General features: G+C 37.4%; 1 protein-coding gene across 1 annotated transcript; it reads right to left on the reverse strand.

Moving 5' to 3' along the window:
- Window positions 1-11,281: 11,281 nt before the first annotated feature.
- On the reverse strand, window positions 11,282-12,112 carry LOC138882843 (uncharacterized). The gene is made up of 2 exons (XM_070163478.1): window positions 11,923-12,112; window positions 11,282-11,853 (listed from the first exon to the last, which is right to left on the reverse strand). Exons 1-2 carry the CDS (start codon window positions 12,095-12,097, stop codon window positions 11,282-11,284), a joined length of 747 nt encoding a protein of 248 aa, XP_070019579.1. The 5' UTR covers window positions 12,098-12,112.
- Window positions 12,113-27,111: the final 14,999 nt, after the last annotated feature.

A 27,111-nucleotide genomic window follows, 5' to 3' on the forward strand; every position in this document is an offset into this window, starting at 1 on the left:
TAATGACCATGACATATACATGTTGATTAAGTGGCCTAATCTTTCAAACAAGTCTGATGTTCGACTCTTGTTATACCCCTGAACCGTAAAACTGGACTTCAATGCTCCGATTATCCAATCTGATTCACAATCCTTATTCAACTTATAGTGCCCGAAGGGTTTTCACCATCAAGCCTCTCTCATTCTGTTCTTTCTCTCAACTTACCATTGCCTTATGGTGCCCGCGAGGGTTTTCACCAATAAGACTCTCTCTTTTTTAGATTTCTCTCAGCTCCCGTCGCCCTACGGTGCCTGTGAGGGTTTTCACCAATAAGACTCTCTCATTTTCAATATATTTCTTCTTGGACCAGAGTGTTTCCCCTGATATGAATTACCTCTCCTTGCTTGACTTGGAACCTCTCGAAGACTGATCGGAAGGTCTTTTTTCGGACCGTAACGTGGGCTTTTGGATTGGGTCAAAATAAAAGAATATCAAAGGCTCAAAACAATTCACATGGGTTCAAAATTACAACTTTCGGGATCAGATTTCTTACAACAACCACAACTTCTGCCCCAGTTTCTTGTTTGGGGACTTTTGGATTTTTATTTTGATAAGACCGAACCGTGAGGCTTCCTACATATCCTTAAAAGGAATCAGGTCGAACGTAGTTCATGACATAGGATTACTTTGTTATTGTGATTTTCTCTTTTCTCATTCTTTTCTTTCTCTTTTTTGCTTTCTTTTTCTCTTTTTGTTGTTTTTCTTTCTTTTTTTCGTTTCATTCTTTTCTTTCTCTTTTTTTTCCTTTTTTTTAAATTTTCGTTTTTCTTCTCTCCCTTTTCATTCTTTTCTTTTTTCCTTTTCCTTTACGTATCTTTCCCGCTTGTGTTTCTGATCTTTGCTACTGATTCCGAAAGAGGGGTATGAAAGAAAATAAACAAAATGATGACCAACACAATTAAACAAACCAAGAAAAACATTCGTAACATCTTTTGATTGCGCTAGACTTGATGACCATATCCACACATTCGCCTTCTACATCTGTTACATACAAAGCACAATTGGACAACACTCTCACTCTCACTACCACGAATGGCCCAATAAAAATTTGGGGCAAACTTGTCGTTATCTTCACCCGATGCAGCATGATGCATTTCAATAGTGTATTTTTATGTTCTATCTGCCCCAGTTTCACACAATTCGGGCTTGAAGTGATCTCAAAATGCCTTCACTTATTTCCCACAAATGTCCCTACATCATCAACATTGTTTCGTTGCTTCGTGACTAAACTGATTTTTAAAACTAGGTTGAGAATTACGCGTGCATGTCATGTCACTAGAGTCAATCGGGAAAAGAACTATAAAAAGAAAAGTGAACTAAATGAAAATGACTAGAAATTACAGAAAACAAAAACTTGCATTATACAGATGGTGAAAGGGTTTGAACAACAAAACAAATAAACTGAATTGGGGTAACAAACCTAGACAACACTAGACGGGCTATTATGACTAAACAAACTAGGCAAAATAAAAGGATAAAAGGGTTTGAGTCACAAGACAATATCCAGATTACAACCCTAAAATAACCCGGACAATAGAAATGACAACAAAATAAACTACCAAAACTCCTCTCCGGCTGACCAGGAAATGGAGCGTCTTTCCAATTACCAAGCGCGGTATCTTAGCCACTGAATTCTACATCAGCAATACTAGGGCCTCCGCAAGTCTTCATCACATTATTCTTAACAAATTGCTTTTGGGTTCCTTTTGCTGGCTCATTCTTAAGATCAACCCCTGATAGCGTTGAAATATTAGTAGCACGTGGACCTCCGAGGCTCCCAGAAGAATTCTCACATTCCTTTTTAAAATAAACCATACCCACCATATGTGTCTCATTATGCACAGACGATGGACTTTGGCTAGTGTCTGCTGCATCTGGATTTTGCACGACAATGTCGCCTGCATCAATAAGCTTCTGAATCGCATTCTTTAGATTCCAACACTTCTCTATGTCATGCCCCAGGGCATTTGAGCAATAGGCGCACCTTTGAGAAAATTCAAACTTCTTTGGAATAGGGTTTGGCATTTTTATCTGGGTCGGCTTCAACATGTCCAATTTCCTTAGCCTCTGGAACAGACTGCCATATGGCACTCCCAATGGAGTGAATGTTTTCTTCTTCTGTAACCTCTCGTTCTTAAAGGCTTGACTGGGCCGGAAACCTGATCCAGGGGGTTTTCGATAGGCTCGTGGGGGTAGATAGGCATTTTGTGGAGCTGGGTACTGGGAGAGTGATGTACGACTTTGGGAGTTTTGTGGAGAGAAGTGGCATTGGAGAGGATCATCTTGTGCATAAGGATATCCACGGGGATGATGTCAAGGCTGGAAGTGTTGATCGGGAAATCCCATTGGATCATCTTCCCTATTTCTCTTTCTTCTACCCAAGCTTACTGGGATGATCTGAATGTTTTTCGAACAACTCATGATTTTGCTTGACTTGATTCCCTCTTCTACTAGCTCCCCCATTTTTAACACATCATTGAAAGTCTTCCCTAGGGCCAGGATCAAATGACTAAAGTAGGTGGGCCCCTGAGCTTGTAGGAAAAGCTCAACCATTTCTTCTTCACCAATCGGGGTATTGACTCGAGCAGCTTGCTCCCTCCATCTGTGCCCAAACTCTCTAAAGCTTTCCTCCGGCTTCTTTTTCATTTTAGATAGGAAGGAGCGGTCCGGGGTAACACCCGATCTGTATTGAAAGTATCGAACAAAATCTTGAACCATGTCACCCAATGTAGGCCACTTACCAACATCTTGGCGATTATGCCATTCCAACGCTGCCCCAGTCAGGCTCTCACTGAAGTACGCCATCAACAAATCATCTTTCTCGCCAACACTTCTCATTTTACTGCAATAATCCCTCAAATGGGCTACCATATCCCCACACCCATCATACAAGTTAAACTTTGGCACTTTAAACCCCGCAGGCAGACGAGCGTCGGGGGACATAGACAATTCTTTGTAAGACATGCTACCCTGGTCTCCTGTTCCTTGCTTGTTCTTTAAGGACTATTTTGTGTCTTTTAGCCTCCTGGGTATCCCATCTCGCCCCTTTTTTTCCTGTGAACTTTTCATTTTCAACATGAGGCTCATCCCGCGGGCCTTGATTGTATGAGTTGGGAACCTTGTGGGCAACCTCTGAGGGGTAATATTGGGCATCGTGAGCTTTGAGTGGGTGTTCATTTTTGGGGATGGTGGATAAGAAAGGAGGGCAACTTTTAGGAAAGGTAATTGGAAGATGAGTGACGGAGCTACTAGGGTGGTTGGAAAAGCCATGATAAGCGGGTGGATCTAGAGAGTATGGGGGATCATCTGGCACTGTGACCGGTGTTTGGGTAAGAGTAGTACTTAGGAAGCTAGATGGTGGCGGGGGTGGTGCCTTCCCAGTCATCCAAGTCTGATACATGTCCGCCATGTGTTGTCATAATATCTTTACCTCTTCAACCAACCCATTGTCTTGTTCAAACAACTGCCTCCGGGAACCAGTATCAACCAACTCAGTTCTGTTGTTGTCTGCCATTGCCTTTTGACCTTATGTTGTAGAGAAGAGTTACCACTTTCAAAAAACCACAAACCAACCACCCTTCTGCTATGAATATAACAAAATTAAGTCATCACGTTAGCGTTAGGGCATTTAACATAAGATAATCTCACTTTATGTGCAATGCACCTAGCCACAGTTATCGGTTCTAAAATGACTTCGAGGGTACAACGGTCAGTTGACATCATCCCAATTTGTTCATTTCAATCCTTTCTTTTCTTTGCTTTTCTATCACCTCTTGGCTTGCCCATTTTCCTTCATTTCTCTTTTTTTATCATCACTCGTTTCTTTCTCTCATATCTCACATCCCACAATTTCACCTCTTTTTTTTGTTTCCTTCTGTTTTTTCCTTTTTTTTCTTTTTCTTGTACTAATAAAGAAAAATGATTCGATCAAACCTTATGTAGGTTGCCTATGTATCATGACCCCGCATGAATCAGATCTTTGCGTAGTTCTGGAAGATCGGGAATAAAGGAAACAAACTGACGTTCTCTGTTTCTTTTTATTTTTCTTTTTTTCTTTTTACCTCAATGACTACTCTGCTGAGAAAAGAGAAATAAATGAAGCAAATCTTTTCTTTTGAATTTTCTAAACTTAATGTTCTATAACCTATTTTAAACTCAAGCTTAACGAATTTTTTTTTCTTTTCTTTGAAACAAATACTCTATTAAGGAAAAACTCTAGAAGAGAAAGATATTTTTTGATTCTTTTTTTTAGGAAGAAAATCTAAAGAGTGAACCACAGAAAAATATTTAGAATTTTCATTTGATATTCTGATGCAAGGTTTCAAAACAAGCAATGAAAAAGATAAAACAAAATGTTTTTGGATTTCAATTTTGATTGCCTAAAGAAAAATTTCTAATGATAAACAAAGGATAAAGTATGTTTTTTTTTCTATGTAAAATATCCTAAAGTTCTAATGAAAATAAATAAAAAAAAATCTTTTTTCACTAATTTCCCCGAGAAACACCTCAAAAGAATTTTTTTTGGATGTTGGAATTAATACCTTAAAGAAGGATTTTAAAGAAGTACTAAAAGAAAAATCTCTTTTTTTTTTTTAATTTTGGTCCCAATATAGTAAAGGAAATATAAAAATAATTCATTTTAAGTCCTAGATATTAATTGCCTAAAGGAAAAACAATCTCAAAGGAGAATTGTTTTTATATTTTATAACAAAAACGCAAAATTTCTTCTTTTTTTCCTGGATTTTCGACTTGTAATACATTTTCACATACAAAATAAGAAATACAATAACAAAAGACTCGGCAAACTTAACCTTACTATTACAAACTCTAACATCACCTAAAAGACTAAATACTACTATACAAGACTAGAAAATAAAACAAAAACAATTGACTCAAAAACATAAAATGGCTTCTCGAGCAGCTCCTGAATGCAGTGATCCTGGGGTATCTGTCATGCTCAAACTCCAGTAAGTAGATCCACACATGTATGAGAAAACTTAAACTAGCACTATGTGAGACAATAACATTCCCTAAGACACATGCAAGACATGATTGAGGCTATTTTTGCAAAATGGCTTATTCGGCCAAAAGGTGGGTAGAAGTGCAAAATTTGGCTATGACCCCGCAAAGCCAAGAACCTAAGATTTACTAGGAAGACCGGACCCTATGTGGGTTACCTACGTATCACGTCCCGAAAGACGAGAATTAGGTATGCGTAGTTCGGGCAGATAGGTTACGGGCGAGAAATAAAAATAACAACTAATTTAGAGAAAATATGTTTTTTTTTCTTTCTCTTTTTTTGTTGAAAAATGATGAAACATGTGAACTCTTTTTTTTTTATTTTCTTTTTCCCCTTTTTTGATTTTTGATTTTTGAAAAATGATGAAAAAGTACAAAAATCTTTTGAATTTTCCAAGCTCTCCTTTAACAAAATGTAACAGAAAATATAATTAGGCCCCACTCGCTTTATCTTCACACTTCACCCTCTTTTTTTTTCTCTTTCTTCTTTCTTTTTTCATTGTTTTTTTTCATTTCTTCATTTATCCTCAGCTATCATTGGTTCGCCAAGTGACCCTTTTACCCTTGAATAAATGCAACATGTAGCACATAAGATGCATCATGATGGTCTTTTATTTTTTGGGGTATACCTGTCCTAGACGGACCCAACCCCTGTGTTGAGTCCCCAAAGTCAAGGCACATGATGCAAACAAGCGTTCCTACTAGGGATCCGGCATGAAGCTGAGTTATTCTAGGTTCAAAACCTGGGCAGTTGTTCTAGACTTGTGTAGCCGAGCGGACAACTCAAGCCGAGGAGGGGGCTACGTACTGGGAACCAAAAGGCCATTCGGCTTAGTAACTTGTCCGAGCCTCTTTCTTATTTCAAGGTATGACACTAACAGAACAAGGAGTCTCGACCAGCGAGCACATCCCCGAAGATGAGAAGAGAAGGGTTCCGTAGCAGTTTATATACAGTTCAGATAATATCAAAGCGGTAAAAAGCAGCACTTAGCACATTAGGCCCAAACATGTGATAAAATCAAATAACAGATAAAACCAAATATAACAATTCATCTAAGCTCGAATTCTGAACCCTGAACCAAAGATTCTGGGTTCGATCCGCAGTAGAGTCGCTAGAGCTGTCATACCTTATTTTTACCTACACCTCCGAGAAGGGTGTATAAGGGAGTTTTTCCAACTTAAAGTGACAATCGAAATGGGATTATTTTGTTTAAAATCAGAGTCGCCACTTGGGATAATTTATGGTGTCCCAAGTCACCGGTTCAAATCCCGAATCGAGGAAAAGATTGACTCTATATTGCATTCTGCGAACACAAAAATCCGGGTAAGGAATTCTGTTAACCCGGGAGAAGGTGTTAGGCATTCCCGTATTCCGTGGTTCTAGCACGGTCGCTCAACCGTTATAATTGGCTTATTATCTGATTTTAATACATGTTTTAGCCTATGGTTTGATTTTAACTTTATAACCGCTTAATTAATTATTTTCAGGAAGATCGCAACACTATTAAAACACGACTTGGACCACGTCACATAAATGCACCCGCGGTCTTTGACATATATTAACATTGATGAGATTTGAATTTGGGTCACATAAATGCGTACCCGAATTTAGGAAGGGAATATTATTAAAACATCTCGCCTAAAATTATTTTCCTAAAGCTAAGTTTGGATTATTGTAAGGCCCAGAAATGCGGAGGAAATTTTTTTATATCAACATCCTATGGCCCAACAAATGAAGCCTAGAATTAATCAAGGATTTGAATCTTCCAAATTTTGATATTAAAGTCCAAATACTATATTTCCACATCAATACATCCCAACTCTAAACCCGTTCTCATGCGTGCAATCATGGTTCCTCATTTTTCATTTTTTAATCATCTTATACTTTAAAAATTGATGCATGAAATTAATATCCTTCACTCCTGTATCTACTCACAGATATGGATAAAACTTAGGATAAAGTACGTTAAAAAAAAAACTAAAGAAAATGACAAAGCATGTAGCATATAAGGGCGTATCTACCATGTTGGTGAAGTTCAGCAAATAATTTTAATGGGTAGAGACAAAAGATATTCAAAGCCAATATAGTGAGAAGGCAAAAATCAAAACCTTTGTATTAAATGAATTCGAAGTTGAAAAACTTACATCTGTCCGAGTCAAAAAAATCTCCGACTATCGGAACGAAGATCGAACAAGAAACTAGCAGCACCGGAACTTCGAATGCAAAACTACTCCGGCGACCTCGATGGAACTTAAACTTAAAAATTGCTGCCAAAAGGAACTAATGGTGAAATGGGTTTGGCTTTGCTCGATAACAGACTAATGGTAAAGAATCAGAAATATTCCGAGTCCACAATTTTCTTGTGCGTCCTTAAGGAATTTTAACCCCTCACACGTGAGGCCCTCTGAACCTGACTGCCGCGATTCTACCGCGATGCCAGTGAGGCCCTCTGAACGTTCAGCAGTGATTTGGCATTTAATTAATTATTAAATAATTAAATAAATTTTGTCCAAAAATAATCTTATCGATCATTTTCCAAATCCAAAGCCAAAGCCAAAGCCAAAGCCAAAGCCAAAGCCGAGCGAGCGACGATGACGGCGCGAGGGTTCATTCTCTTCAACTCCTTTTAAGAGCTTTAAGAAGTGAATCTATATATAAGCACATAAATGTGATTGTCCCTCACCAATGAGGGACAAAGTGCAAGACAAAAGTTCACTTCTTCAAATTTTCATTTTCCCTCCATTTTATTTCCCTCCATTTCCAATTCACACTTCTTCTCTTTTAAAGCCCAATGGCTTAAAGTCCAACAATCCCCCACATGAATGGGAATGGCTGTATCAAGAAAGATCATAGATGAAAGCTATGTGATTTTGCAAGTAAGGATTAATTGCATCTGGATAAGTAGATTTCCCTTTGAACTTTCCGTAGTGAACATATGTCGGATATACTCGGTCAATCGGTAGATTTGATATCTTTGAACCGTATAACTTTTAGTGTATACCTAGACAACCATATGTCACACAACCAACCCTTAACCGTCTTTTGGTTCTCATTGTTGTGTTCGTTTTAGCCATGAACACCGCCTGGTTTCATAAGTGCGTAGAGAATTGGCCTTACAGAATTCTCATTGAAGCGGCTTCTTCTTCTCACTTACATAGGTGATTCCTAAACGTGTAATCCTTTAGATTGGCATTATTTGATAAATACTTCATCAAACTTAGGTAATCATTAAAGAACGTGTAAAGTTCTATCCTTGTTACTGAACATTGTCTTCATCACGAGAATGGACCAAAGATTTTGTTTTGACAATGTTGAACCGGTCAATCACAACTTTGTTTGAGCTCCTTGAACCTAGATCTCGGAACATCCAAAATTTTAGGTAGAGTTACCGCCATGTTGACTTGTCCTCGGCCATAGTCCCATTCCCTTAGATGATTTCTCAACTCCCTCTCTAGTTAAGCCTTTTGTAAGTGGATCCGCAACATTATCCTTTGATCTTACATAATCAATAGTGATAATTCCACTAGAAAGTAGTTGTCTAACGGTATTATGTCTTCGTCGTATATGACGAGACTTTCCGTTATACATAACGCTCCCTGCCCGTCCTATTGCAGCCTCACTATCGCAATGTATGCAAATAGGAGCCAAAGGTTTTGGCCAGAACGGAATGTCTTCTAAAAAATTCCGAAGCCATTCAGCTTCTTCACCGGCTTTATCCAATGCTATAAACTCTGATTCCATTGTAGAGCGAGCGATACATGTCTGTTTGGAAGACTTCCAAGATACTGCTCCTCCACCAACAGTAAACACGTATCCACTTGTGGACTTTGTTTCTGATGAGCCGGTTATCCAATTAGCATCACTATATCCTTCAATAATCGCAGGATAGTTATTGTAGTGCAAAGGGTAGTCTTGGGTATACTCCAAATATCCCAGAACTCGTTTCATAGCCACCCAGTGATGCTTGTTGGGATTACTTGTGAATCGACTAAGTTTACTTATTGCACAAGCTATATCAGGTCGGGTACAGTTCATGATGTACATTAGACTTCCCAACACACGAGCATACTCCAATTGAGACGTACTTTCGCCTTTATTCTTCATAAGATGATGGTTTAAGTCAATTGGAGTCCTTGCACTTCTAAATTCCAAGTGTTTGAATTTTTCAAGTACCATTTTCACGTAATGTGATTGAGACAAAGCTAGACCTTGAGGAGTCCTCTGGATTTTAATTCCTAGAATTACATCGGCAACTCCTAAGTCTTTCATATCAAACTTACTAGCAAGCATACGCTTAGTAGCTTGAATGTCGGCAATGTCTTTGCTCATTATTAGCATATCATCAACATATAAGCAAACAATGACTACATGATTTTGAACGTTCTTAATGTAAACACACTTATCACATTCATTAATCTTAAAACCATTTGACAACATTGTTTGGTCAAATTTCGCATGCCATTGTTTGGGTGCTTGTTTTAATCCATAAAGAGACTTAACAAGTCTACACACCTTCTTTTCTTCTCCCGGAACCACAAACCCTTCAGGTTGGTTCATGTAAATTTCTTCCTCAAGATCACCATTTAAGAAGGCTGTTTTTACATCCATTTGATGGATTTGAAGACCATACAAGGCGGCTAACGCTATTAGCATCCGAATAGATGTAATTCTTGTTACCGGCGAGTATGTGTCAAAATAGTTCAAGACCTTCTCGTTGTCTAAATCCTTTGACAACAAGTCTTGCCTTGTATTTGTCAATAGTACCATCGTCTTTCATTTTCTTCTTGAAAATCCATTTAGAACCCAACGTTTTATTACCCGGAGGAAGATCAACCAACTCCCAGGTATGGTTGCTCAATATGGATTCTATTTCACTATTGACAGCTTCTTTCCAATATTGTGCTTCTGAGGAAGACATTGCTTCCTTGAAGGTACGAGGCTCATTTTCTAACAGAAAAGTCAGAAAATCTGGACCGAATGAAGTAGATATCCTTTGACGTTTACTTCTTCTTGGATTTTCTTCATTAGACATACCATCTGTTATATCCTTCCGAGGCCGTTTTGACTTTTGGCAGGTCACTTCACTTTCCTTTTTATATGGATAAATAGTTTCAAAGAATTCAGCATTATCTGATTCTATTATCGTATTAATGTGAATCTCAGAATTTTCTGATTTATGAACCAGAAAACGATATGCTTTGCTATTGGTTACATATCCAATAAACACACAATCAACCGTTTTGGACCTATCTTAACTCTTTTAGGTTTAGGAACTTGTACCTTAGCTAAACACCCCCACACTTTGAAGTATTTCAAGCTAGGCTTCCTTCCTTTCCACTTTTCATAAGGAATGGACTGTGTTTTACTATGAGGTACACGATTGATTATCCGGTTAGCTGTAAGTATAGCTTCCCCCCACAAGTTCGGTGGTAAGCCAGAACTTATTAGCAATGCATTCATCATCTCCTTCAATGTTCGATTCTTCCTCTCCGCAATTCCATTAGATTGTGGAGAGTAAGGGGCAGTTGTTTGGTGAATAATGCCATTTTCCAAACAAATTTCTTCAAAAGGAGATTCATATTCGCCACCCCTATCACTTCTTATCATTTTGATCTTTTTGTTTAGTTGCGTTTCAACTTCACTCTTGTATTGCTTGAAAGCATTAATTGCCTCATCTTTACTATTAAGTAAATAAACATAGCAGTATCTCGTGCTATCGTCAATAAAAGTAATAAAATACTTTTTCCCACCGCGAGATGGTGTTGACTTCATGTCGCAAATATCTGTGTGAATTAAGTCTAAAGGACTTGAATTCCTTTCAACGGACTTATAAGGATGCTTAGCATACTTTGATTCCACACATATTTGACATTTGGAATTAATGCAATCAAATTTTGGCAATACTTCTAGATTTATCATCTTCCGCAATGTTTTGAAGTTTACGTGACCTAAACGCGAATGCCATAAAGTGTTTGACTCAAGTAAGTAAGAAGAAACATTCACTTTATTGATAGGAACTGCTATTACATTTAGCTTAAAAAGGCCCTCATTTAGGTAACCTTTTCCTACATATACATCGTTCTTACTAAGTACAACACTATTAGAAACAAAAATACATTTGAATCCATTCTTGACAAGAAGTGAGGTAGACACAAGATTCTTGCGAATTTCTGGAACATGGAGGACTTGATTTAGAGTCACTATTTTTCCCGACGTCATCTTCATCCTTCAATTTTGGCCGTAGATGAATTTCCCATGAAGATTGTCTCGTCGGGTCCTGCGGGGGCATGAGAAGAAAATAAATCCTTGTTAGCACAAACATGGCGGGTGGCTCCAGAATCTATCCACCATTCTTTTGGATTTCCTACCAAATTGCATTCAGACAACATGGCACATAAGTCTTCCATTTCATCTTCAACCATGTTAGCTTGATTCTTTTTCTTCTTATCATTCTTGGGCGCACGACAATCCACGGCCTTATGCCCAGATCTTCCACAGTTGTGGCAATTACCCTTGAACTTTTTCCTGCTTGGGTAATTCTTTGGTCCGGAAGCCTTCTTCCTCTTCTTATTTTGTGGCGCCTCCTCAACAACGTTTGCCCCCATTATTGTCGAGTTTCCACGTGACTTCTTTTCAGCATTTTTGTTGTCTTCTTCTATCCTCAGACGAACAATCAAGTCTTCTAGTGTCATCTCCTTCCGCTTGTGTTTAAGATAGTTCTTAAAATCCTTCCACAACGGAGGTAACTTTTCAATGAAAGCAGCGACTTGAAAAGCCTCATTTATGACCATACCTTCAATAATAAATTCATAATTAATAATAAGATAAATCTTATTAATAAAATTATTGATTCGGGTCATACCTTCAGCAAGGAGGTCATGCACAATGACTTGTAATTCTTGGACTTGAGTTATGACGGACCTAGTGTCAATCATCTTGAAATCCAAAAACCTTGCAGCCACGAACTTCTTAAGTCCGGCATCCTCAGTCTTGTACTTCTTCTCTAGTGCATTCCATAATGCTTTTGAAGTTTCCATGACACTATAGACATTGTACAAGCCATTTTCCAAACAACTCAATATGTAGTTTTTGCACAAGAAATCAGAATGTTTCCATGCTTCAGTTACAACAAGTCGTTCATCATCCGGAGTATTATCAGCCATGACCGGAGGATCCTCCTTGATGAAACGTTGCAAACTCAACGTAGTAAGATAGAAGAGCATCTTCATTTGCCAACGTTTGAAGTCAATCCCGGAAAACTTTCCGGGTTTTTCTGCCGGTGCCATAGCATGAGCAGGAGTAGAACGGCTTGTAACAGCAGCAACCGTTCCCGCAACACTTCCATTAGTTTGGTTTTCATTCGTCATATTTCTGTAAAGTTGAAAACAATACAGAACTTGTTAATCAGTGAAGTTTTTGATATCTTCAAACTGAATACCAAACCAACCATACAACACGTAACAATGGTGAAGTTTTTATATACTTCAAACCCGTACGTTTATTATTCCGGCAAAGTTTTGATGTACTTTAAACCGGACAGAAACAATTATAGGAGTAGAAAGCAACAAGGCTTTAGTCTCCAACAAAGTATAAAGAAAATAATTTAATAATCAACACAGAAACGTTAGTAAAAATAAAAAATCCTTAAGCTTGTGAACGTTACTGAGTTAAAACAAAATTCAGGAAACCGTTAGAAGAATAAAGAAATATATTAAATAGTAAAGAATCAGAAATATTCCGAGTCCACAATTTTCTTGTGCGTCCTTAAGGAATTTTAACCCCCTCACACGTTGCCAAGATAATGGATTAAATCCTCCCAAGATAAACCGGAATAAACCTTCCTGCAACAGTGGCAATACAAACTACAGGATACCAACGAACTCAAAGAACGGAGCAAAATCACACTTACGAATTTGAGAGAGAGAGACTGCGAATTAGGATGCAGTATATTCAGAAAGAAAGAAGTTCTTGAGTCTTTTTCGTCTATGGAAGATTCATCCTTGCCTCATAATTTATAGGCAAATATCAGAAGAGGTGTCTGGAAAGGTGCCTTTTCAGAAAATACGCGGTCTGCCGCGGTTCTACCGCGATCGCGGCCGAACCACGGCCAGAGAGCTTCTCTGAATCTGACTGCCGCGATTCTACCGCGGCCAGTGAGGCCCTCTGAACCTGACTGTCGCGATTCTACCGCGGTCGCGGCAGAACCGCGGCCAGTGAGGCCCTCTGAACGTTCAGCAGTGATTTGACATTTAATTAATTAAAATGGATCATTTTCCAAATCCGAAGCCGAAGCCGAAGCCGATGCCGAAGCCGAGCCGAGCCGAGCCGAGACACTAAAAGATATCAACATGATATTCTTAAGTTTCCGAGTCAATCAAAGAAAAAATATCTTTGATAACCACTCGCACCAGGATCTCTAATCTTTTACACAATAAGTTATTGAAGTTCACAAGATACCACTACAAGAAAAAGGGCTTTTAACGACCATTTCCTAACGAAGGGACGCGAATCCAATCGATATAAGTGAACTTTTAGTGACCATATTTATTTTTGGTCATTAAAGTTGATTTTTAGTTCGATATTAACGAGGGGATAAGATCCGGTCCTTAAGAAGCATAATATCCGATTGTTAAACTAAACAAATTAATAAAAAAAAAGGGCGCTAAGATTTCCCTCTTATTTTTCCCAACCCTTCATGCGCCCACCCACACCCCCAAATCCCAACTGCTAAATAAAAGAAAAATACCCTCACATTCTCTCCATGGTAGTTGTCACACCTCCTTTTTGTGCGCCCCGCCCCGAAGGGTAAGATGCGCGAGGGAGTTTTTCCAATTTAAGTGACAATATTCGAAATGAGATTATTTATTTAATTCAGAGTCGCCACTTGGGAAAGGTTTGGCTTTTGGTGTCCCAAGTCACCGGTTTATCTTGAATCCCAAATCGAGGAAATTTTCGACTTTTCCAAATGAAGTCTGCGAACCAGAAATTCTAAGTAAGGAATTCTGTTGACCCGAGGGAAGGTGTTAGGCACCCTCGAATCCCGTGGTTCTAGCACGGTCGCTTAAATTGTTATAATGGCTAAATATCTGATTTAAATACATGTTATGACTTACGTGCTTTTATTAAGTTTAAACCGCTTTTATTATTATCATTTATTTTTATAGAATTGCAACGTCGTGAAAATGCATCTCGAACCACGTCACAATCAATGCACCCGTGGTCGTCGACACATTTTGACTCCGTTGAGATTTGGATTTGGGTCACATCAATGTGCACCCGTGTTTAAGAAGGTTAAATTATTAAAGGTGCGCCTAAAGCAACTAGCGTATTGTTATTTTGGGAAGGCCGTAAAATTCGCTAAACGGCCTGTCCCGAATTCTAAGTATTTTAATATATACATTTAGAGGGCCCCGCAGCTTGTGCATTTTTGTTTGTCGAGGCTCGTCTCAATTTTATTTAAAAGGATAAACCTACAGTGACTATATTTTCTATTAAGTTCATCTCTAAAATAAAAGAAAATCTCTTAATTAATTACATGCTAAAAAAACGTAACTTATTAGTTATTAGTTTACGGCTAATGCGAATGGAAAATTGCGACCGAGTTTGTACGAAGAAAAACTGCTTTCATTCTATATTCTATTATTCAATAATACTAAAATGTGAGATTGACACATCGTAATATCAAAACAGATTAACTATTCTTTGATTAATTTAAACTAACATTATTAGATGAAGAGGTTATACATATGCGACATCATTACTCATTTAATCAATCAACTACATTTTTATACAAAGAAAGGAAAATTATATTCAAACACAAATCTAAAAGGAGGGATTCAACAGGAACAAAGCCTGATTAATATTTCATTTCTCTTCAATCCGAGAGTATACAAATGTGTACCTAGAAATGGCAGTACAAGAACAAAAGAAGGAGAAGTCAGCAACAATAATAACACAACAACAGTAGGTCCAGCAACACCGCAGACCAGTAAGAACTAGTAGAATAACCCAGCAACGGATTGAAAACTCAGCAATACCAAAGTGCAATTGTAGTCAAAACAGAAGAGAGACGGATACAAGATGCAGTAATTTACTGGTTTTCAATAACACTCGAGAAAAGACAAACGAAATTTATTCAAGTAGAAGTTCAAGTTGTCTTTCTCTTTTACTCTATAACACTCTTGAAATTTTCCAGAATGTATTACTCTCAAAAATATTCTTCCAATGATCTCTAAGTCCCCCTTAATCTTCAAGTTCTAGTCTAAGTTTATTCTCTCAAGTCTAGTCCTCTTTTAATGTCAAGAAATGACTCTATATATAGCAAGACAAGTCTTCAATTCCCAACCCCAAATTATTCCTTAATGGCATGCTTTGTCCCACTTATTAATGTTTTCTTTATTTTAAACTTTGTCCCCCATGCCTACATTAAATAAATACATCTACCACAACCCATTACAATTTGTCCCCCATGCTTACATTAAATAAGTACAATATTCTCAACCCATTACAATTTGTCTCTCATGCCTAACATAAACAAATACAATATTCCCCTCCACTACATTATGTTTTGTCCTATTATGTTAAACAATTATACCAAACACCACCCCATTATATTTTGTCCCCTATGCTTAACATAAAGAATTGAAATAATGTTCAATTACCGAACTACCCCTCCGACCTTATTGCAATTTACCAAACTACCCCTGAATACAATGCAATTTACCAAACTACCCCTCTGCTCTAAACAATCAATTAATCATAACTTAACCAAAATATAGCCAAGATGACCAATTTCTCAACAATCTTCAACAACAAATCACATGAACACGATGAACAACACAACTCAAAATTAATGGAATGAATTAACCATATCGGGAACCAATCCTGGTTAATTTAGACCATCAATGGATGAGTAAGGATACAACAATACAAACAACAAAATACATGATTCAAACTAAATCAATAAATCAAACAAACATAAAACTCACATTAAATCACTGGATTAAACATGAACTTCAAGCAAAGATGAACATGAACTAAAAACAACAAACATGACGGATTAAAACGATTCAAACAACATTAATAATTTCTGGAAAATACATAACAACACATGAAACAAATTGAAGAAATAATTAATTAAATTTCAATTTGAATCTAACAAACTAACAAATATTTAAACAATAATACAAACATGAAAAACAACTAATTAATCTTTCATTTGAAATCTGAAAAATTAATTTAACAAAGAACATGAACAAACTAAAAAAAATTAATTCAAACGATAGATATGAACAAAACAAACATTTTGCCGATTTTAGATTCGAGAAATATCAAAACAAAATACGAACAATCGACTAACCAACGACGAACTCGACGAGCCTCGACCAAAGTTCGAACAAACGACGATGAATACGAACCTAATTAGTCGGCGCCGGAATAGTAGTGATGAGACAGAAGCAGCTGGAGGTGCACTTGGTTTGTTCGCGCGAAGAAGATGAGGGCAGCAACAGTAGCGTGAAGACAGCTTGGCCATGGTGATGCCCAAACTCGAAGAGGACGAAGCAGTAACGGAGGTCGTTTGGCCATGGAAACGAGTGGTCGACGAGGACAATGACAGCAGTAGCATGATGGGTCTGTTTGGTTCGAACTGGACGAAGAGCAGCTGTTCGTCGAGGAGGAGGAAGGTGGTCGACGCAGCAAGCAGAAAACTCGAGCTTGAAGCAGCGTCAATGGCGGGAAGGCAGCACCGCCATGGACAACGATGGCAAAGCTCAGAGACGACGGAGCAACAGCAGTGACGCTGCTGGAGCAGGCTGAAGAAGATGAAGCAGTAGCAACACACAAAACATGGCATCCATGGCGATGGGTTTTCCTTCCATTTTGGCCGTGGGATTTCCAGCGAAGCAGCGGCGAAGCAGACGGGGAGGTCGACGTGGATGGTGGTAACGTTGGTTGTTCTGAGTAGATGAAGAATAAGGTAAGGGCAACCATGGTTGTATGCTTGGAGCTTTGGAGAAGAAGTGAAGAAGAAGAGAAGGAATGGGGGCGGGTGAGTTCTTTTTGTTTTTTTAGGGTTTTTGTTTTTGTGTTTTGCTTTGTGTTATGCCAAAATGAAGAGTGGGTGTTGGGTTAATGGGTTAATGGGGCGGAACGGGTCGACCCGGTCTGAAGTGGACTGGGTCGTGGGGAAGATTGGACAATTGTTTGGGCCTGGGGTTGAAATTTGAAGAAGTGGCCCAATCCGATTTTTCTTTGTATTTTTGTTATCTTTTTTTTTCTAAGACTAAATTATAAAAATACTTAAATGATTATTAAGAACTAAATTAAGTTATGAAAGAGCAAATTAACTACATATAACAATTAACGCACAATTAAGTAATAATTAAGCATAAAATTGTATATTTGGACATTAAACGCTAAAAATGCAAAAGATGCCTATTTTTGTAATTTTCATTTTTTGTAAACAAACTTAATTACTAACAATTGTAGAATTAAATCCTACATGCAAAATGCGACATATTTTTGTATATTTTTATTAATTTAACAAATAAACATGCACAGAAAAATACAAATAATTATTCAAAATATCACAAAATATCACAAAATTGCACACCAAGGAAAATCATTTTATTTTGAACTTTTGGGAGTAATTCTCATATAGGGCAAAAATCACGTGCTTACAGCTGCCCCTCTTTGCCCGAAGACACGAAGGGTTTTCGCGCAAAGATAAAGTGAGCGATTTTTGCCCATCCGAGTACTCCGTGTGAAGCATTTTTTTTTGAAAAAGATTTAACCGAACCTTTGCTTCAAAGGTTTCCTACATATCCCTGGCTAAAGGGGAATCAGGTTAATGTAGTTCGGGAAGTTTTGGTAGCTGGGACTACCGTGGGACTGCAATGTTACTGTTGTTGTTGTTGTTGTTGCTACCACCGCTTTACTGACCGCCTTATTACAACCAAAGGAAATTGAAACTAAACCAACTATTTATGCCTGTCAATTGCTAGTTACAAGATTCCTATCTATGATTCTTTTGTAACTTGATCTCGGGTCTTAGCTGATTTTGCTTGTAGACTTCGATCCGAATCTTGATGCTTGCAAGTTGTAGGCGCCTGTTTATTTCTGTGACACTGAGTCAGACGGGAGTGGTAGAACTCGGGGCCTTGATCGAAACTCGGAGCGATCCGCCCTTCGTTTTTTCAAGCATCTCGGAAAATCTGCTCTTTTTTTTATATTCTGGGTTGAGGCTCATCTCGTGGGTCTTCTCGATCCATGCGCCTCGAGGTCAGACCTGCGGGGAAAAAACAAACGAACGAAATTTTCTTCCCCAGTTTCACTAGGAAAATTTCGTGAGTTATTTGCCAGGAAGTTCATAGCATTGATGAAGGAATTAGATCAACGATATTGCCACAAGATAAGAATACTCAGTTTAGGGTTGGAACCCTAAGGCTGGCGGAATGGAAATAGTTCAGTTCAGGGTTGGAGCCCTAATGCTGACTAGCTGGAGAGAAGCTCAGTTTAGAGTTGAAACTCTAATGTTGACCAACTGGGGAAAAGTTCAGTTTAGGGTTGGGGCCCTAATACTGACTGAATGGACAGAAGCTCAGTGTTAGGGTTGATGCCCTAATGCTGACTAAGGAAAAGTTCAGTTTAGGGTTTAAAACCCTAATCCTGATTAAAGGGAAAAGTTCAGTTTAGGGTTTAAAACCCTAATGCTGACTAAATGGAAGAGTTCAGTTTAGGGTTTAAAACCCTAATGCTGACTAAAGGGAAGAGTTCAGTTTAGGGTTTAAAATCCTAATGCTGACTAAATGGAAAGAGTTCAGTTTAGGGTTTAAAACCCTAATACTGACTAAAGGGAAGAGTTCAGTTTAGGGTTTAAAACCCTAATGCTGACTAAATGGAAAAAGTTCAGTTTAGGGTTTAAAACCCTAATGCTCACTAAATGGAAAAAGTTCAGTTTAGGGTTTAAAACCCTAATGTTGACTAAAGAGAAAAAGTTCAGTTTAGGGTTTAAAACCCTAATGCTGACTAAAGGGAAAAGTTCAGTTTAGGGTTTTAAAACCCTAATCCTGATTAAAAGGAAAAGTTTAGTTTAGGGTTTAAAACCCTAATGCTGACTAAATGGAAGAGTTCAGTTTAGGGTTTAAAACCGTAATGCTGACTAAATGGAAGAGTTCAGTTTAGGGATTAAAACCCTAATGCTGACTAAAGGAAAGAGTTCAGTTTAGGGTTTAAAACCCTAATGCTGACTAAAAGGAAAGAGTTCAGTTTAGGGTTTAAAACCGTAATGCTGACTGAATGGAAAGAGTTCAGTTTAGGGTTTAAAACCCTAATGCTGACTAAAGGAAAGAGTTCAGTTTAGGGTTTAAAACCCTAATGCTGACTAAATGGAAAGAGTTCAGTTTAGTGTTTAAAACCCTAATGCTGACTAAATGGAAAGAGTTCAGTTTAGGGTTTAAAACCCTAATCCTGACTAAAGGGAAGAGTTCAGTTTAGGGTTTAAAACCCTAATGCTGACTAAATGGAAAAAGTTCAGTTTAGGGTTTAAAACCCTAATGCTGACTAAAGGAAAGAGTTCAGTTTAGGGTTTAAAACTCTAATGCTGACTAAAGGGAAGAGTTCAGTTTAGGGTTTAAAATCCTAATACTGACTAAATGGAAAGAGTTCAGTTTAGGGTTTAAAACCCTAGTGTTGATTAAAGGGAAGAGTTCAGTTTAGGGTTTAAAACCCTAATGCTGACTAAAGGGAAGAGTTCAGTTTAGGGTTTAAAACCCTAATGCTCACTAAATGGAAAAAGTTCAGTTTAGGGTTTAAAACCCTAATGCTGACTAAAGAGAAAAAGTTCAGTTTAGGGTTTAAAACCCTAATGCTGACTAAAGGGAAAAGTTCAGTTTAGGGTTTTAAAACCCTAATCCTGATTAAAAGGAAAAGTTCAGTTTAGGGTTTAAAACCCTAATGCTGACTAAATGGAAGAGTTCAGTTTAGGGTTTAAAACCCTAATACTGACTAAATGGAAGAGATCAGTTTAGGGTTTAAAACCCTAATGCTAACTAAAGGGAAAGAGTTCAGTTTATGGTTTAAAACCCTAATGCTGACTGAATGGAAAGAGTTCAGTTTAGGGTTTAAAAGCCTAATGCTGACTAAAGGAAAGAGTTCAGTTTAGGGTTTAAAACCCTAATGCTGACTAAATGGAAAGAGTTCAGTTTAGGGTTTAAAACCCTAATGCTGACTAAAGGAAAAAGTTCAGTTTAGGGTTTAAAACCCTAATGCTGACTAAAGGAAAGAGTTCAGTTTAGGGTTTAAAACCCTAATGCTGACTAAATGGAAAAAGTTCAGTTTAGGGTTTAAAACCCTAATGCTGACTAAAGGAAAGAGTTCAGTTTAGGGTTTAAAACCCTAATGCTGACTGAATGGAAAGTTCAGTTTAGGGTTTAAAACCCTAATGCTGACTAAATGGAAAAAGTTCAGTTTAGGGTTTAAAACCCTAATGCTGACTAAAGGAAAGAGTTCAGTTTAGGGTTTAAAACCCTAATGCTGACTGAATGGAAAGTTCAGTTTAGGGTTTAAAACCCTAATGCTGACTAAATGGAAAAAGTTCAGTTTAGGGTTTAAAACCCTAATGCTGACTAAAGGAAAGAGTTCAGTTTAGGGTTTAAAACCCTAATGCTGACTGAATGGAAAGTTCAGTTTAGGGTTTAAAACCCTAATGCTGACTAAATGGAAAAAGTTCAGTTTAGGGTTTAAAACCCTAATGCTGACTAAAGGAAAGAGTTCAGTTTAGGGTTTAAAACCCTAATGCTGACTGAATGGAAAGTTCAGTTTAGGGTTTAAAACCCTAATGCTGACTAAATGGAAAAAGTTCAGTTTAGGGTTTAAAACCCTAATGCTGACTAAAGGAAAGAGTTCAGTTTAGGGTTTAAAACCCTAATGCTGACTGAATGGAAAGTTCAGTTTAGGGTTTAAAACCCTAATGCTGACTAAATGGAAAAAGTTCAGTTTAGGGTTTAAAACCCTAATGCTGACTAAAGGAAAGAGTTCAGTTTAGGGTTTAAAACCCTAATGCTGACTGAATGGAAAGTTCAGTTTAGGGTTTAAAACCCTAATGCTGACTAAATGGAAAAAGTTCAGTTTAGGGTTTAAAACCCTAATGCTGACTAAAGGAAAGAGTTCAGTTTAGGGTTTAAAACCCTAATGCTGACTGAATGGAAAGTTCAGTTTAGGGTTTAAAACCCTAATGCTGACTAAATGGAAAAAGTTCAGTTTAGGGTTTAAAACCCTAATGCTGACTAAAGGAAAGAGTTCAGTTTAGGGTTTAAAACCCTAATGCTGACTGAATGGAAAGTTCAGTTTAGGGTTTAAAACCCTAATGCTGACTAAATGGAAAAAGTTCAGTTTAGGGTTTAAAACCCTAATGCTGACTAAAGGAAAGAGTTCAGTTTAGGGTTTAAAACCCTAATGCTGACTGAATGGAAAGTTCAGTTTAGGGTTTAAAACCCTAATGCTGACTAAATGGAAAAAGTTCAGTTTAGGGTTTAAAACCCTAATGCTGACTAAAGGAAAGAGTTCAGTTTAGGGTTTAAAACCCTAATGCTGACTGAATGGAAAGTTCAGTTTAGGGTTTAAAACCCTAATGCTGACTAAATGGAAAAAGTTCAGTTTAGGGTTTAAAACCCTAATGCTGACTAAAGGAAAGAGTTCAGTTTAGGGTTTAAAACCCTAATGCTGACTGAATGGAAAGTTCAGTTTAGGGTTTAAAACCCTAATGCTGACTAAATGGAAAAAGTTCAGTTTAGGGTTTAAAACCCTAATGCTGACTAAAGGAAAGAGTTCAGTTTAGGGTTTAAAACCCTAATGCTGACTGAATGGAAAGTTCAGTTTAGGGTTTAAAACCCTAATGCTGACTAAATGGAAAAAGTTCAGTTTAGGGTTTAAAACCCTAATGCTGACTAAAGGAAAGAGTTCAGTTTAGGGTTTAAAACCCTAATGCTGACTGAATGGAAAGTTCAGTTTAGGGTTTAAAACCCTAATGCTGACTAAATGGAAAAAGTTCAGTTTAGGGTTTAAAACCCTAATGCTGACTAAAGGAAAGAGTTCAGTTTAGGGTTTAAAACCCTAATGCTGACTGAATGGAAAGTTCAGTTTAGGGTTTAAAACCCTAATGCTGACTAAATGGAAAAAGTTCAGTTTAGGGTTTAAAACCCTAATGCTGACTAAAGGAAAGAGTTCAGTTTAGGGTTTAAAACCCTAATGCTGACTGAATGGAAAGTTCAGTTTAGGGTTTAAAACCCTAATGCTGACTAAATGGAAAAAGTTCAGTTTAGGGTTTAAAACCCTAATGCTGACTAAAGGAAAGAGTTCAGTTTAGGGTTTAAAACCCTAATGCTGACTGAATGGAAAGTTCAGTTTAGGGTTTAAAACCCTAATGCTGACTAAATGGAAAAAGTTCAGTTTAGGGTTTAAAACCCTAATGCTGACTAAAGGAAAGAGTTCAGTTTAGGGTTTAAAACCCTAATGCTGACTGAATGGAAAGTTCAGTTTAGGGTTTAAAACCCTAATGCTGACTAAATGGAAAAGAGTTCAGTTTAGGGTTTAAAACCCTAATGCGTACTAAATGGGAAAAGTTTAGTTTAGGGTTTAAAACCCTAATGCTGACTAAAGGGAAAAGTTCAGTTTAGGATTAAAAACCCTAATGCTAACTGAAGGAAAGAGTTCAGTTTAGGGTTTAAAACCCTAATGCTGACTGAATGGAAAGAGTTCAGTTTAGGGTTTAAAATACTAATGCTGACTAAATGGAAAAAGATCTATTTAGGGTTTAAAACACTAATGCTGACTAAAGGAAAGAGTTCAGTTTAGGGTTTAAAACCCTAATGCTGACTGAATGTAAAGTTTAGTTTAGGGTTTAAAACCCTAATGCTGACTAAATGGAAAAAGTTCAGTTTAGGGTTTAAAACCCTAATGCTAACTAAAGGAAAAGAGTTCAGTTTAGGGTTTAAAACCCTAATGCTGACTGAATGGAAAGTTTAGTTTATGGTTTAAAACCGTAATGCTGACTAAAGGAAAAGTTCAGTTTAGGGTTTAAAACCCTAATGCTGACTGAATGGAAAAAGTTCAGTTTAGGGTTTAAAAACCTAATGCTAACTAAAGGAAAAGTTCAGTTTAGGGTTTAAAACCCTAATGCTGACTAGAGGAAAAGTTCAGTTTAGGGTTTAAAACCCTAATGCTGACTAAATGGAAAAGTTCAGTTTAGGGTTTAAAACCCTAATGCTGACTGAAGGAAAAGAGTTCAGTTTAGGGTTTAAAACCCTAATGCTGACTAAAAGAAAAGTTCAGTTTAGGGTTTAAATCCCTATTGTTGACTAATGGAAAAGTTCAGTTTAGGGTTTAAAACCCTAATGCTGACTAAAGGAAAAGTTCAGTTTAGGGTTTAAAACCCTAATGCTGACTAAATGGAAAAGTTCAGTTTAGGGTTTAAAACCTTAATGCTGACTAAAGGAAAAGAGTTAAGTTTAGGGTTTAAAACCCTAATGCTGACTAAATGGGAAAAGTTCAGTTTAGGTTTTAAAACCCTAATGCTGACTAAAGGGAAAAGTTCAGTTTAGGGTTTAAAACCCTAATGCTGACTAAATGGAAGAGTTCAGTTTAGGGTTTTAAATCCTAATGCTGACTAAAGGAAAAGTTCAGTTTAGGGTTTAAAACCCTAATGTTGACTAGAGGAAAAGTTCAGTTTAGGGTTTAAAACCCTAATGCTGACTAAATGGAAAAGTTCAGTTTAGGGTTTAAAACCCTAATGCTGACTGAAGGAAAAGAGTTAAGTTTAGGGTTTAAAACCCTAATGCTGACTAAATGGGAAAAGTTCAGTTTAGGGTTTAAAACCCTAATGCTGACTGAATGAAAAGTTCAGTTTAGGGTTTAAAACACTAATGCTGACTGAATGGAAAGTTCAGTTTAGGGTTTAAAACCCTAATGCTGACTACATGGAAAAAGTTCAGTTTAGGGTTTAAAACCCTAATGCTGACTGAATGGAAAAAGTTCAGTTTAGGGTTTAAAACCCTAATGCTGACTAAATGGAAAAAGTTCAGTTTAGGGTTTAAAACCCTAATGCTGACTAAAGGGAAGAGTTCAGTTTAGGGTTTAAAACCCTAATGCTGACTAAATGGAAAAAGTTCAGTTTAGGGTTTAAAACCCTAATGCTGACTAAAGGAAAGAGTTCAGTTTAGGGTTTAAAACCCTAATGCTGACTAAAGGGAAAAAGTTCAGTTTAGGGTTTAAAACCCTAATGCTGACTGAATGGAAAAAGTTCAGTTAAGGGTTTAAAACCCTAATGCTTACTAAATGGAAAAAGTTCAGTTTAGGGTTTAAAACCCTAATGCTGACTAAAGGAAAAGTTCAGTTTAGGGTTTAAAACCCTAATACTGAATGAATGGAAAAGAGTTCAGTTTAGAGTTTAAAACCCTAATGCTGACTACATGGAAAAAGTTCAGTTTAGGGTTTAAATCCCTAATGCTAACTACATGGAAAAAGTTCAGTTTAGGGTTTAAAACCCTAATGTTGACTAAAGGAAAAGTTCAGTTTAGGGTTTAAAACCCTAATGCTGAGTGAATGGAAAAGAGTTCAGTTTAGGGTTTAAAACCCTAATGCTGACTGAATGGAAAAAGTTCAGTTTAGGGTTTAAAACCCTAATGCTGACTGGCTGGGGACAAAGTTCGAGGATACTAACTGACCTCTTTTTTTGAATTTTCTTGTATTAGTAGAAGATAAAAGGGGATCTCGTGGAAACTTACCTTTCGAGTGGATTCCTTATTGCTAAACTGTTTCTTGTACCCACGTACCTTCTTCTTTGGGTGACACCTGCTTCTTGCACGGTTGTCTTGGATTATTCCTGTTTCAACCTCTCAAACAAAGAACAATTGTTAGTTCGGAAATGACTGTTGGTTCGGTGACCTTGATTGTTCCCATTGCTTTGTTGCGTCCTTATTTCCGTTGAGAAATCCTGCCATTGATTGAATTAAAATGGTGAAACCCTTTTGGACTGCTCAGGCTTGTATTTCCAAATTCTGTGATGATTTGCCTTGTAAGGCTCCCTTTTTGTGTCCCGGGATTCTCAACGGGGATTTTATTGGGGATACTCTGTGGGGATTTGTACAAGGCGGTCTTGCAGGGGATTTGTTACAAAGCGGACTTGCCGGGATTTTTTGGGAAAGCTCGCTGTGGAGAAACTAAGTTTAGAGTTGAAACTCTAATGTTGACCAACTGGGGAAAAGTTCAGTTTAGGGTTGGGGCCCTAATGCTGACTGAATGGACAGAAGCTTAGTTTTAGGGTTGACGCCCTAATGCTGACTAAGGAAAAGTTCAATTTACGGATTAAAACCCTAATCCTGATTAAAGGGAAAAGTTTAGTTTAGGGTTTAAAACCCTAATGTTGACTAAATGGAAGAGTTCAGTTTAGGGTTTAAAACCCTAATCCTGATTAAAGGGAAAAGTTCAGTTTAGGGTTTAAAACCCTAAAGCTGACTAAATAAAAGAGTTCAGTTTAGGGTTTAAAACCCTAATGCTGACTAAAGGGAAGAGTTCAGTTTAGGGTTTAAAACCCTAATGCTGACTAAATGGAAAGAGTTCAGTTTAGGGTTTAAAACCCTAATGCTGACTAAAGGGAAGAGTTCAGTTTAGGGTTTAAAACCCTAATGCTGACTAAAAGGGAAGAGTTCAGTTTAGGGTTTAAAACCTTAATGCTGACTAAATGGAAAAAGTTCAGTTTGGGGTTTAAAACCCTAATGCTGACTAAAGAGAAAAAGTTCAGTTTAGGTTTTAAAACCCTAATACTGACTAAAGGGAAAAGTTCAGTTTATGGTTTAAAACCCTAATGATGACTGAAGGAAAGAGTTCTCTTTAGGGTTTAAAGCCCTAATGCTGACTAAATGGGAAAAGTTTAGTTTAGGGTTTAAAACCCTAAAGCTGACTAAATGGGAAAAGTTCAGTTTAGGGTTTAAAACCCTAATGCTGACTAAAGGAAAGAGTTCAGTTTAGGGTTTAAAACCTTAATGCTGACTAAAGGAAAGAGTTCAGTTTAGGGTTTAAAACCCTAATGCTGACTGAATGGAAAAAGTTCAGTTTAGGGTTTAAAACCCTAATGCTGACTGAATGGAAAAAAGTTCAGTTTAGGGTTTAAAACCCTAATGCTGACTAAAGGAAAAGTTCAGTTTAGGGTTTAAAACCCTAATGCTGACTGAATGGAAAAGTTCAGTTTAGGGTTTAAAACCCTAATGCTGACTGAATGGAAAAAGTTCAGTTTAGGGTTTAAAACCCTAATGCTGACTACATGGAAAAAGTTCAGTTTAGGGTTTAAAACCCTAATGCTGACTGAATGGAAAAAGTTCAGTTTAGGGTTTAAAACCCTAATGCTGACTACATGGAAAAAGTTCAGTTTAGGGTTTAAAACCCTAATGCTGACTAAAGGAAAAGTTTAGTTTAGGGTTTAAAACCCTAATACTGACTGAATGGAAAAGAGTTCAGTTTAGAGTTTAAAACCCTAATGCTGACTACATGGAAAAAGTTCAGTTTAGGGTTTAAAACCCTAATGCTAACTACATGGAAAAAGTTCAGTTTAGGGTTTAAAACCCTAATGCTGACTAAAGGAAAAGTTCAGTTTAGGGTTTAAAACTCTAATGCTGACTGAATGGAAAAGAGTTCAGTTTAGGGTTTAAAACCCTAATGCTGACTGAATGGAAAAAGTTCAGTTTAGGGTTTAAAACCCTAATGCTAACTGGCTGGGGACAAAGTTCGAGGATACTAACTGACCTCTTTTTTTTGAATTTTCTTGTTTTAGTAGAAGATAAAAGGGGATCTCGTGGAAACTTACCTTTCGAGTGGATTCCTTATTGCTAAACTATTTCTTGTGCCCACGTACCTTCTTCTTTGGGTGACACCTGCTTCTTGCACGGTTGTCTTGGATTATTCCTGTTTCAACCTCTCAAACAAAGAACAATTGTTAGTTCGGAAATGACTGGTTGGTTTGGTGACCTTGAATGTTCCCATTGCTTTGTTGCGTCCTTAT

This window comes from Nicotiana sylvestris, chromosome 12 (genome assembly GCF_000393655.2).
Source record: "Nicotiana sylvestris chromosome 12, ASM39365v2, whole genome shotgun sequence".
NCBI classification, from domain to species: Eukaryota; Viridiplantae; Streptophyta; class Magnoliopsida; order Solanales; family Solanaceae; genus Nicotiana; species Nicotiana sylvestris.

Bases quoted from the DNA above. Each gene is read 5' to 3' on its own strand.
- LOC138882843 (XM_070163478.1), bottom strand. From the start codon at position 12,097: ATGGAAACTTCAAAAGCATTATGGAATGCACTAGAGAAGAAGTACAAG. The intron at 11,854-11,922 runs GTATGACCCGAA...TTATTATTGAAG, and splicing joins GCATGACCTCCTTGCTGAAG to GTATGGTCATAAATGAGGCT.